Source organism: Pygocentrus nattereri, chromosome 16, assembly GCF_015220715.1.
Source record: "Pygocentrus nattereri isolate fPygNat1 chromosome 16, fPygNat1.pri, whole genome shotgun sequence".
NCBI classification, from domain to species: Eukaryota; Metazoa; Chordata; class Actinopteri; order Characiformes; family Serrasalmidae; genus Pygocentrus; species Pygocentrus nattereri.
The window spans coordinates 119,638-132,828 of NC_051226.1; the positions used below are offsets into that span (position 1 = coordinate 119,638).

Sequence of the window (13,191 nt, forward strand, 5' to 3'; positions counted from 1 at the left end):
CCATCCCTTTTAACATAGCAACCGCCTTTCAACACCTTAGCACCTATCCCTTTTACCATAGAAACCGACTTTCAACACCTTAGCAACCATCCCTTTCAACACCTTAGCAACCATCCCTTTTACCATAGCAACCGCCTTTCAACATCTTAGCACCTATCCCTTTTACCATAGAAACCGCCTTTCAACACCTTAGCAACCATCCCTTTCAACACCTTAGCAACCAACCCTTTTAACATAGCAACCACCATTCAACACCTTAGCAACCATCCCTTTTACCATAGCAACCACCTTTCAACACCTTAGCAACCATCCCTTTTACCATAATAACCACCTTTCAACACCTTAGCAACCATCCCTTTTATCATAGTAACCATCTTTCAACACCTTAGCAACCAACCCTTTTAACATAGCAACCACCATTCAACACCTTAGCAACCATCCCTTTCAACACCTTAGCAACCATCCCTTTTACCATAGCAACTGCCTTTCAACACCTTAGCACCTATCCCTTTTACCATAGAAACCGCCTTTCAACACCTTAGCAACCATCCCTTTCAACACCTTAGCAACCATCCCTTTTACCATAGCAACCGCCTTTCAACACCTTAGCAACCATCCCTTTTACCATAGAAACCGCCTTTCAACACCTTAGCAACCATCCCTTTCAACACCTTAGCAACCATCCCTTTTCCCATAGCAACCGCCTTTCAACACCTTAGCACCTATCCCTTTCAACACCTTAGCAACCATCCCTTTTACCATAGAAACCGCCTTTCAACACCTTAGCAACCATCCCTTTTACCATTGCAACCACAAAATGACTGCATTTTCTTCAGGAAACGCACAGTTCTAGTTCAGAATATTACTTTCCTCTGATTTTAACCCTCTTGGGTCCACAAACTCGCCCATGTGTTGATTTCTATTTTCTATATGTGTTTCCTAACGTTTCTGATGAACTCAGTTGTGCTGGTCTGAGTGGATCAGACACAGCAGTGCTGCTGGAGTTTTTAAACACCTCAGTGTCACTGCTGGACTGAGAATAGTCCAGTGAGTGGAAACAGTGTTTGTCTGATCCACTCAGCACAACCAGATCGTCTCTGACTTTACATCTAAAAGGTGGGCTGACAAGGTGAGTGGACACGGGGTTTAAAAACAGTGTCTGATCCACTTGTACCAGCACAACATACACTAACACACCACCACCACGTCAGTGTTACTGCAGAGAATGACCCACCACCCAATCAGTACCTGCTCTGTGAGGGTCCATGGGGGTCCTGACCACTGAAGAACAGGGTAACAGAGTATCAGAGAAACAGATGGACTACAGTTTGTAACTGTAGGACTACAGAGGGGAACTATACGGTCAGTGGAGCTGATAAAGTGGACAATGAGCGTAGAAACGAGGAGGAGGTCATGATGTCCTGCCTGACCGGTGGGTGTGGATCATGTTATATGAAGACTTTAATAGAGGGAGAAAATGAACTCAGGCCATTTATGGGTTAATCATTCAAAGATTTACAAAAATAGGTGCAGTTTCACTTTAAGGCCTGACCATTGCAGCAAGCTCTGAAGACCTGAAGTGACCTTCCTCAGCGCTTTAAAGCAGCACAGTGCGCTCCTCCTTAAAGAGGCGTGCTGGGGGGCGAGGAGCAGGAGCTTCAGGGTTTCAATGGGAGTTTTCTAGTCCTCACACCCCTCGCTGATATTTTGGCACGCTTTTCCAGAATAACATGTCCATAATAGGAGCGACGGACTGTACCATGTGGGCGGCGGGGGCGCTCGGAAGGAGCGGCGAGGTGATGCTGGAAGCCGCAGTGCTGGCAGTTGAATACAATGCGCGAAGCTGATATAATAACCGTCTAGAAACGAAACACAGCGCTGAACGATTATTTTTGTTCAAACTCACAGAAAACCAGACGCTCGAGTTGTCCCGGCCGCCCCCCCGCAGCTCGGCCCGAGTGGTTCAGCCCGCTGAGTCCGGGTTCTAGCCGTTCTGCTACAACAAGTTGTGAAGTATGGAGGAGCGAATCGACTTTTCCGGCGTCTGTAAATCATAAATCCGCCGCTCGGCTCTTCACCCGAAGCGATGTGAAGGGAGGTCGGCTCGGTCGGGACCGCCTGGAGCTCCATGGCAAACCGAGCAACTTCGAATTCGGCTCCTAATCCGCCCGGAACCATGGCTGCTCAGCCGAGGTGAGTGCAGCGGGTTCGCCGCTCGGCAGCCGGTTTGGGCCAGCCGGCCGGACCGACTCGCTTTCTGACAGGAAAGTTTCGCCTTTTCAGCTTTTTGAGCTTCTTTATTCGCTGACAAGTTTATTTTCAAATGTTCTGCGTGTTTTAATGTCATCATTTGTACTGAAGCGGCTTTTAACGGCGCCTGGGAGGCTTGAATTTCCCCGTTCCACCTTAAATGGTGCAGCAGTTACGTTCTGGCGTTACGTGCTCCGTTTAAGGTGGAACGGGGAAATTCGAGCGAGGAGCTGGAAACACCTGGAAGTTTTCGGCAGGATCCTCTGCGGGATAATGAAGCGTCTGTTTATCTCCTGCTAACTTGTTCTGTTTGTTGACAGCCCAGCTGTTAAACGGGCCGGACGGCGTTTACCCCCCGGCCGACGCGCAGTGGGCATTAACACGGACTTTCCTCCGTGGAAGTAACCCGCGATAAATTAGTCCGTCATGGCAGCTCTGCTGAGCCCAGTATCGATGTAGGAAGTGGGGGCTGGGGAGCGGAGCGGGCGGTGTTGGCGGGGCTGGGGAGCGGAGCGGGCGGTGTTGGCGGGGCTGGGGAGCGGAGCGGGCGGTGTTGGCGGGGCTGGGGAGCGGAGCGGGCGGTGTTGATGGGGCTGGGGAGCGGAGCGGGCGGTGTTGATCGGGCTGGGGAGCGGAGCGGGCGGTGTTGATCGGGCTGGGGAGCGGAGCGGGCGGTGTTGGCGGGGCTGGGGAGCGGAGCGGGCGGTGTTGGCGGAGCTGGGGAGCGGAGCGGGCGGTGTTGATGGGGCTGGGGAGCGGAGCGGGCGGTGTTGATCGGGCTGGGGAGCGGGCGGTGTTGATCGGGCTGGGGAGCGGAGCGGGCGGTGTTGATCGGGCTGGGGAGCGGAACGGGCGGTGTTGGCGGAGCTGGGGAGCGGAGCGGGCGTTGTTGATGGGGCTGGGGAGCGGAGCGGGCGGTGTTGATCGGGCTGGGGAGCGGAGCGGGCGGTGTTGGCGGAGCTGGGGAGCGGAGCGGGCGGTGTTGATGGGGCTGGGGAGCGGAGCGGGCGGTGTTGGCGGAGCTGGGGAGCGGAGCGGGCGGTGTTGATGGGGCTGGGGAGCGGGGCTGGGGAGCGGAGCTGGGGAGCGGAGCTGGGGAGCGGAGCGGGCGGTGTTGGCGGGGCTGCAGTGAGAGCACTTTATTATCATGGTGACCGAAATCAGAACCGATCAGCAGGAATACAGTTTGGGGCTTAAAGCTGTTCAGCAGGTGTGGCTTTAAATTGGGATTACGGGATTAGGATCAGTGCCGAGTCCGGGTTTATGTCTGTGAGAGTTTACAAATAAACAGGCAGGAATTGGGATGTGTGTACATGCGCTGACATGCAAACACAGGACTGATCTGGACCCAAATGCTCGGTCCATGTACAGGACCAGCTGATCTGGACCCAAACACAGGACCCAAACGCTCGGTCCATGTACAGGACCGGCAGATCTGGACCCAAACGCTCGGTCCATGTACAGGACCGGCAGATCTGGACCCAAATGCTCGGTCCATGTACAGGACCGGCTGATCTGGACCCAAACGCTCGGCCCATGTACAGGACCGGCTGATCTGGACCCAAACACTGCTGATATCAGTGTAGCATCGTTTGTTTACTGAGCTGAAAACGATGTTTTCACAAGACTGTCCAGAAAAGTGGCGGGTGGGTCCATCTGTGCCAGAATCTCGGCTCTGGTTGGTAAAGCAGCTGTTAATGATCCGAAATCCTGAGCCTAACCGGCCCTGCAGCAGGTTAAAGTTAGCCGGCTAAGGAAGAAGCCCTGCTGTGCGAGATGTCTGCAGCGCATAATCAGCTGCTTTATTTACCACCCAGAACCACCAGAGAACCTACACGAGTCTATCTAGAATGCTGATGATGGAAAATAGTGGAAAATCTGGAATAATGAGTTTTCTTTGGGGACTGTTTTGCCGCACAGCGCCATGCATGTCTCCCTCCACCATGAATGGAGTTGAAGTTCTCTAAACTCTCATAAAACAGCGTCTCAGTCATCAGGCAGTGAATTCAGAACCAGTTCATGTAGGAACTTTCTGTAGGAGCTTTTAGAGGGACGTCTGGTTCCCATCACCACCACTGTGAGGAGCTTTTAGAGGGACGTCTGGTTCCCATCACCACCACTGTGAGGAGCTTTTAGAGGGACGTCTGGTTCCCATCACCACCACTGTGAGGAGCTTTTAGAGGGACGTCTGGTTCCTATCACCACCATTGTGAGCGGCTCTGACTCGGTCAGTTTATAAAAACTCTATAGAAAAGTTGGGATGTTGTTCATTGACCGTTATATCTGAACGTCGTTGGGAAATTATAACATCGTGATACTTCATGAAACGTTGATGATGCAGTGTTTACCGAGAACACAGAGCCAGCAGCGCTTCATTAAACGCTGAACAGTGGTTTTTACTCAGTATGTGGCACTAAATCCAGGTAAACGGCACTAATTCTGCTGTCTATGATGGGACGTGCAGCTGGTCAGTGAGATTCCGTGCAGATTCTCCTGGAGGTGACAGGACGGTGATTAAGACCATCACCAGAGCAGAAACTTCTTTCATGATTGACTGTATAAGTGGAGGATCTGCTGCCTCGTCATCAGTCGTTCCCTGTCAGACCGCCGAGTTTACGGCGCTAACGGGGGGACAGGGGCTCAGTGGTGGGACATTAATAGCGTCCTGTCACAGTCAGCCTGAGCTGGTCACTGTTAGAGAAATTCTGGGTAAAGTCCGCAGGAACAGTCGATTTGTTCCATATGTCCGTATTAGTTTACATTCATAACGTTCTGCTGTGTTTTCAGCTGAGATGAAGACGATAACGCGGCACAGAGTAACGACGCTGGGCCTGGTAAAGAGAATCGGGCAGTTTCCATATAAACCCCATACCTATAGAGAGTCGTGGGGTGGAGTGTTTAATCTTTAATTTCAGAGAGTAAAGTGAGGCAGAGGCTGGTTGACTCGCGTTCCTCGTTTCAGTGATGATAAATGGAGGTTTAGGCCTGAAACGCTTTGAGCTACACAGACGCTGTTTTGCATTCTGAGTGATACAGTAGGGGGCGCTATAATGACAGCCAGGCCTGTCCATGTGGACTTGTACCTCCAGTTTCCACAGCGGACGGGCGGCCGAGTCTCACGACTTGGGTAATCAGAATCCTTCATTGATCATAAAGATTATGGCCTTTATTTCCATTCCAGGAGAAGATCTGAAGCAGCTTACTCCACTGTACATGTTCAGCTGCTGAGGCTGTTGGAATAACAGCAGATCCTCTGATTCGTCCTCTAGCGCCCCCTTCAATGCTGAGTGTTTTAACCCAGGCTGGGTTCCTGACTCCTCACTGTCCTCCAGCATCCACTGGGATCTGTTTGGTCCCGTCGGCTGGTTCGGTGTAACGCAGTGTTGGCTGGGTGGTGAGTGTAAATACCAGAGAGAGATAAAACGCGCAGATCAATCACAGCGGATTGTTTCTCTACTAAGAGCTGCGCAGCTTTAACTGTCGTTCTCTCAGACGCTGACGGCGCTGTAGTAGAGTTCAGCCTGTCCAGCTGTGAGAGGACACAGCTCTGTTGGTTCCTCTCTAGTTTGGCCCCTTTGAGCTTTTTTGAACACTCAGACTTTTTGCTTCAGTGTTGTTGGTCTGTGAGGAGCCGTGGTTCCCTGGTTCTGTCTCTGCTTGACTTGCATTGCATCTCCTTTACACGCAAGCCCAGGAGACAGACTCAGCCCAACATTTAAAGGGGAGCTCCACCCATTTTTCACTATTTCTGCAGAATTAAATGGTTCTGATGTAAACAGAGCGGTTTGGTTTCTAGATAAACTCTAGAAATGGTGGTGATGGGAACCAGACGTCCCTCTAAAAGCTCTGAATTCACTGCCTGATGACTGAGACGCTGTTTTATGAGAGTTTAGAGAACTTCAACTCCATTCATGGTGGAGGGAGACATGCAGGGCGTTGTGCGGCAAAGTAGTCCCCAAAGAAAACTCATTATTCCAGATTTTCCACTGTTTTCCATCATCAACATTCCATATAAACTCAGAAGACTCGTGTAGGTTCTCTGGTGGTTCTGGATGGTAAATAAAGTGTCTATATCTGTGTTGTAGTCATGGCGACGCCTGGTTCCCGTCAGAACCATTTCACACCAAACCCTCTGAACCTCTGATCACACCTCACACACATGGAGTTATGCAGGGATTTTGAAAAATAGGTGGACTTCCTCTTTAATCCACAGTGTGGGTTGGAAATATCCTTTTCTCTGGTGTTACTGAGTCTCATGAATTGTGACCGTAGATCCGGAATGCTAGAACCCAAATACTTAACTAGTATTTCATTCACTGACAGTCGTAATTAATGAGTTAATGAATTAGCGTTTATTAAATGGTTTTTTTTCAGGTTTCTGACTCGTCTTTCACCATATTTCACTATACTGGCTCCTCCCTGTTCTCCAGATACCGCGCGCCTCAGTAATCGGGCTCGTTCGCTCGCCTCGCTCTAGAGCTGGAGGACGTTTGTTTGTATTGAAATCACATTTTAAGTGAGTGTAAGTTTTTAAAAAATCATATCCTAAATGAATAAAAATGGCGTCTTCAGGTTTAAGAGGGAAATTTAACCAGCGCTTGGGAACTGCCTGTAGATGAGTTAGACCAACCAGACTCCACCAAACCCCCATGTGTTGTGACATCACCACCACAGCTCCCTGGCACACAGCGCTCAGTGGACAGCAAAATGTGGCAAAAGTTTGTGCACCCTGAATGTCAAAATGATAAAAGGCCGTTAGCAGCGCCCTGTTCACCATGTGGGCTACAGTAGCAGCTGCCCGGCAGCACCCTAGCAACCGCGTGGGATACTATAGTAGCCACCTAGAAACCCCTTAGCAGCCAAGTAGGAACACATTTGCAACCACCTGGGAATGTATGAAGCTGTGCATCCACTGAATTAAAATAATTATTACTTAATTTACAATTATTATAAAAACGTTGAATAAAACCCACCGAATCCGGTTTTTGATGGTGTTTTGTTGATGCGGCTCCACTCTGTCTGTTAAATGAAGCTTAAAGGAGTGTGAAACCCGTACGGTGCCGTTTTTATTCTGCACTGTGTATTGTAGTTTCGTGTATTGTAGTTTCGTGTATTGTAGTTTCGTGTATTGTAGTTTAGTGGTATTGTAGTTTAGTGGTATTGTAGTTTAGTTGTATTGTGTTGTAGTTAGATGGTGGTGTAGTTTACTGTATTGTATTGTAGTTTAGTGGTAGTGGTGTTGTAGTGTAGTGGTGTTGTAGTGTAGTGGTGTTGTAGTGTAGTGGTGTTGTAGTTTAGTGTAGTGGTGTTGTAGTGTAGTGGTGATGTAGTGTAGTAGTGTAGTGGTGTTGTAGTGTATTGTAGTTTAGTGGTATTGTAGTTTAGTGGTATTGTATTGTAGTTTAGTTGTATTGTAGTTTAGTTGTATTGTGTTGTAGTTGTATTGTAGTTTAGTGGTAGTTGTGTTGTAGTGTAGTGGTGTTGTAGTTTAGTGGTGTTGTAGTGTAGTGTAGTGGTGATGTAGTGTAGTGGTGTTGTAGTGTAGTGTAGTGGTGGTGTAGTGTAGTGGTGTTGTAGTGTAGTGTAGTGGTGGTGTAGTGTAGTGTAGTGGTAGTGTAGTGGTGTGGTAGTGTAGTGGTGTTGTAGTGTAGTGTAGTTTAGTGGTGGTGTAGTGTAGTGTAGTTTAGTGGTGTTGTAGTGTAGTGTAGATTAGTGGTGTTGTAGTGTAGTTTAGTGGTCTTGTAGTGTAGTTTAGTGGTAGTGTAGTGTAGTTTAGTGGTGTTGTAGTTTAGTGGTGTTTAGTGGTGTTGTAGTGTGGTGTAGTTTAGTGGTGTTGTAGTTTAGTGGTGTTTAGTGGTGTTGTAGTGTAGTTTAGTGGTGTTGTAGTGTAGTTTAGTGGTGTTGTAGTGTAGTTTAGTGGTGGTGTAGTGTAGTGTAGTTTAGTGGTGGTGTAGTGTAGTTTAGTGGTGTTGTAGTGTAGTGTAGTTTAGTGGTGTTGTAGTGTAGTGTAGTTTAGTGGTGTTGTAGTGTAGTGTAGTGTAGTTAAGTGGTGTTTAGTGGTCTTGTAGTGTAGTTTAGTGCTGTTGTAGTGTAGTGTAGTGTAGATTAGTGGTGTTGTAGTGTAGTGTGGTGTAGTTTAGTGGTGTTGTAGTGTAGTGTAGTGTAGTGTAGTTTAGTGGTGTTGTAGTGTAGTTTAGTGGTGGTGTAGTGTAGTGTAGTTTAGTGGTGGTGTAGTGTAGTGTAGTTTAGTGGTGGTGTAGTGTAGTGTAGATTAGTGGTGTTGTAGTGTAGTTTAGTGGTCTTGTAGTGTAGTTTAGTGGTAGTGTAGTGTAGTTTAGTGGTGTTGTAGTTTAGTGGTGTTTAGTGGTGTTGTAGTGTAGTTTAGTGGTGTTGTAGTGTAGTTTAGTGGTGTTGTAGTGTAGTTTAGTGGTGGTGTAGTGTAGTGTAGTTTAGTGGTGGTGTAGTGTAGTTTAGTGGTGTTGTAGTGTAGTGTAGTTTAGTGGTGTTGTAGTGTAGTGTAGTTTAGTGGTGTTGTAGTGTAGTGTAGTTTAGTGGTGTTGTAGTGTAGTGTAGTTTAGTGGTGTTTAGTGGTAGTGTGGTGTAGTTTAGTGGTCTTGTAGTGTAGTTTAGTGCTGTTGTAGTTTAGTGGTCTTGTAGTGTAGTTTAGTGCTGTTGTAGTGTAGTGTAGATTAGTGGTGTTGTAGTGTAGTGTAGATTAGTGGTGTTGTAGTGTAGTGTAGATTAGTGGTGTTGTAGTGTAGTGTAGATTAGTGGTGTTGTAGTGTAGTGTGGTGTAGTTTAGTGGTGTTGTAGTGTAGTGTAGTTTAGTGGTGTTGTAGTGTAGTTTAGTGGTGTTGTAGTGTAGTTTAGTGGTGTTGTAGTGTAGTGTAGTTTAGTGGTGTTGTAGTGTAGTGTAGTTTAGTGGTGTTGTAGTGTAGTGTAGTTTAGTGGTGTTGTAGTGTAGTGTAGTTTAGTGGTGTTGTAGTGTAGTTTAGTGGTGTTGTAGTGTAGTGTAGTTTAGTGGTGTTGTAGTGTAGTGTAGTTTAGTGGTGTTGTAGTGTAGTTTAGTGGTGTTGTAGTGTAGTGTAGTGTAGTTTAGTGGTGTTTAGTGGTAGTGTGGTGTAGTTTAGTGGTCTTGTAGTGTAGTTTAGTGCTGTTGTAGTGTAGTGTAGTGTAGATTAGTGGTGTTGTAGTGTAGTGTAGTGTAGATTAGTGGTGTTGTAGTGTAGTGTAGATTAGTGGTGTTGTAGTGTAGTGTAGTTTAGTGCTGTTGTAGTGTAGTGTAGATTAGTGGTGTTGTAGTGTAGTGTAGATTAGTGGTGTTGTAGTGTAGTGTAGATTAGTGGTGTTGTAGTGTAGTGTAGATTAGTGGTGTTGTAGTGTAGTGTAGTTTAGTGGTGTTGTAGTGTAGTTTAGTGGTGTTGTAGTGTAGTGTAGTTTAGTGGTGTTGTAGTGTAGTGTAGTTTAGTGGTGTTGTAGTGTAGTTTAGTGGTGTTGTAGTGTAGTTTAGTGCCGTTGTAGTGTAGTGTAGATTAGTGCTGTTGTAGTGTAGATTAGTGGTGTTGTAGTGTAGTGTAGATTAGTGGTGTTGTAGTGTAGTGTAGATTAGTGGTGTTGTAGTGTAGTGTAGTTTAGTGGTCTTGTAGTGTAGTTTAGTGCTGTTGTAGTGTAGTGTAGTGTAGATTAGTGGTGTTGTAGTGTAGTGTGGTGTAGTTTAGTGGTGTTGTAGTGTAGTGTGGTGTAGTTTAGTGGTGTTGTAGTGTAGTGTAGTTTAGTGGTGTTGTAGTGTAGTGTAGTTTAGTGGTGTTGTAGTGTAGTGTAGTGTAGTGTAGATTAGTGGTGTTGTAGTGTAGTGTAGATTAGTGGTGTTGTAGTGTAGTGTAGATTAGTGGTGTTGTAGTGTAGATTAGTGGTGTTGTAGTGTAGTGTGGTGTAGTTTAGTGGTGTTGTAGTGTAGTGTAGTTTAGTGGTGTTGTAGTGTAGTTTAGTGGTGTTGTAGTGTAGTGTAGTTTAGTGGTGTTGTAGTGTAGTGTAGTTTAGTGGTGTTGTAGTGTAGTGTAGTTTAGTGGTGTTGTAGTGTAGTGTAGTTTAGTGGTGTTGTGTAGTTTAGTGGTGTTGTAGTGTAGTTTAGTGGTGTTGTAGTGTAGTGTAGTGGTGTTTAGTGGTAGTGTGGTGTAGTTTAGTGGTCTTGTAGTGTAGTTTAGTGCTGTTGTAGTGTAGTGTAGTGTAGTTTAGTGGTGTTGTAGTGTAGTGTAGTGTAGATTAGTGGTGTTGTAGTGTAGATTAGTGGTGTTGTAGTGTAGTGTAGATTAGTGGTGTTGTAGTGTAGTGTGGTGTAGTTTAGTGGTGTTGTAGTGTAGTGTAGTGTAGTTTAGTGGTGTTGTAGTGTAGTGTAGTTTAGTGGTGTTGTAGTGTAGTGTAGTTTAGTGGTGTTTAGTGGTAGTGTGGTGTAGTTTAGTGGTCTTGTAGTGTAGTTTAGTGCTGTTGTAGTGTAGTGTAGTGTAGATTAGTGGTGTTGTAGTGTAGTGTAGATTAGTGGTGTTGTAGTGTAGTGTAGATTAGTGGTGTTGTAGTGTAGTGTAGTGTAGATTAGTGGTGTTGTAGTGTAGTGTAGATTAGTGGTGTTGTAGTGTAGTGTAGATTAGTGGTGTTGTAGTGTAGTGTAGATTAGTGGTGTTGTAGTGTAGTGTAGTTTAGTGGTGTTGTAGTGTAGTGTAGTTTAGTGCTGTTGTAGTGTAGTGTAGATTAGTGCTGTTGTAGTGTAGTGTAGATTAGTGCTGTTGTAGTGTAGTGTAGATTAGTGGTGTTGTAGTGTAGTGTAGATTAGTGGTGTTGTAGTGTAGTGTAGTTTAGTGGTGTTGTAGTGTAGTGTAGTTTAGTGCTGTTGTAGTGTAGTGTAGATTAGTGCTGTTGTAGTGTAGTGTAGATTAGTGGTGTTGTAGTGTAGTGTAGTGGTGTTGTAGTGTAGTGTAGTGTAGTGGTGTTGTAGTGTAGTGTAGTTTAGTGGTGTTGTAGTGTAGTGTAGTTTAGTGGTGTTGTAGTGTAGTGTAGTGTAGTGTAGATTAGTGGTGTTGTAGTGTAGTGTAGATTAGTGGTGTTGTAGTGTAGTGTAGATTAGTGGTGTTGTAGTGTAGTGTGGTGTAGTTTAGTGGTGTTGTAGTGTGGTGTAGTTTAGTGGTGTTGTAGTGTAGTTTAGTGGTGTTGTAGTGTAGTGTAGTTTAGTGGTGTTGTAGTGTAGTGTAGTTTAGTGGTGTTGTAGTGTAGTGTAGTGTTGTTTAGTGGTAGTGTGGTGTAGTTTAGTGGTCTTGTAGTGTAGTTTAGTGCTGTTGTAGTGTAGTGTAGTGTAGTGTAGTTTAGTGGTGTTGTAGTGTAGTTTAGTGGTGTTGTAGTGTAGTTTAGTGGTGTTGTAGTGTAGTGTAGTTTAGTGGTAGTGTGGTGTAGTTTAGTGGTCTTGTAGTGTAGTTTAGTGCTGTTGTAGTGTAGTGTAGTGTAGTTTAGTGGTGTTGTAGTGTAGTGTAGTGTAGATTAGTGGTGTTGTAGTGTAGATTAGTGGTGTTGTAGTGTAGTGTAGATTAGTGGTGTTGTAGTGTAGTGTGGTGTAGTTTAGTGGTGTTGTAGTGTGGTGTAGTTTAGTGGTGTTGTAGTGTAGTGTAGTGTAGTTTAGTGGTGTTGTAGTGTAGTTTAGTGGTGTTGTAGTGTAGTGTAGTTTAGTGGTGTTGTAGTGTAGTGTAGTTTAGTGGTGTTGTAGTGTAGTTTAGTGGTGTTGTAGTGTAGTTTAGTGGTGTTGTAGTGTAGTGTAGTTTAGTGGTGTTGTAGTGTAGTGTAGTTTAGTGGTGTTGTAGTGTAGTTTAGTGGTGTTGTAGTGTAGTGTAGTTTAGTGGTGTTGTAGTGTAGTGTAGTGTAGTGTAGTTTAGTGGTGTTTAGTGGTAGTGTGGTGTAGTTTAGTGGTCTTGTAGTGTAGTTTAGTGCTGTTGTAGTGTAGTGTAGTGTAGATTAGTGGTGTTGTAGTGTAGTGTAGATTAGTGGTGTTGTAGTGTAGTGTAGATTAGTGGTGTTGTAGTGTAGTGTAGTTTAGTGGTGTTGTAGTGTAGTTTAGTGGTGTTGTAGTGTAGTGTAGTGTAGTGTAGTGTGGTGTTGTAGTGTAGTGTAGTTTAGTGGTGTTTAGTGGTAGTGTGGTGTAGTTTAGTGGTCTTGTAGTGTAGTTTAGTGCTGTTGTAGTGTAGATTAGTGGTGTTGTAGTGTAGTGTAGATTAGTGGTGTTGTAGTGTAGTGTAGATTAGTGGTGTTGTAGTGTAGTGTAGATTAGTGGTGTTGTAGTGTAGTGTAGTTTAGTGGTGTTGTAGTGTAGTTTAGTGGTGTTGTAGTGTAGTTTAGTGGTCTTGTAGTGTAGTTTAGTGCTGTTGTAGTGTAGTGTAGTTTAGTGGTGTGGTGTTGTAGTGTAGTGTAGTTTAGTGGTGTTGTAGTGTAGTTTAGTGGTGTTGTAGTGTAGTGTAGTGTGGTGTTGTAGTGTAGTGTAGTTTAGTGGTGTTTAGTGGTAGTGTGGTGTAGTTTAGTGGTCTTGTAGTGTAGTTTAGTGCTCTTGTAGTGTAGATTAGTGGTGTTGTAGTGTAGTGTAGATTAGTGGTGTTGTAGTGTAGTGTAGATTAGTGGTGTTGTAGTGTAGTTTAGTGGTGTTGTAGTGTAGTGTAGTTTAGTGGTGTTGTAGTGTAGTTTAGTGGTGTTGTAGTGTAGTTTAGTGGTGTTGTAGTGTAGTTTAGTGGTCTTGTAGTGTAGTTTAGTGCTGTTGTAGTGTAGTTTAGTGGTGTGGTGTTGTAGTGTAGTGTAGTTTAGTGGTAGTGTAGTGTAGTTTAGTGGTGTTGTAGTGTAGTGTAGTCGTGTTGTAGTGTAGTTTAGTGGTGTTGTAGTGTAGTTTAGTGGTAGTGTAGTGTAGTGGTGTTGTAG

General features: G+C 45.3%; 1 protein-coding gene across 3 annotated transcripts in view; it reads left to right on the forward strand.

Moving 5' to 3' along the window:
* Positions 1–1,968: 1,968 nt before the first annotated feature.
* Positions 1,969–13,191, forward strand: part of LOC108415257 (AF4/FMR2 family member 1-like) — a 76,661-nt gene continuing 65,438 nt past the window's right edge. For all 3 annotated transcript variants that reach the window (XM_037546142.1, XM_037546143.1, XM_037546144.1), the window contains exon 1: positions 1,969–2,193. In XM_037546142.1, coding sequence (XP_037402039.1) covers positions 2,129–2,193 — 65 coding nt within the window. In that variant the 5' untranslated portion in view covers positions 1,969–2,128. The remainder of the gene's footprint in view (positions 2,194–13,191) is intronic.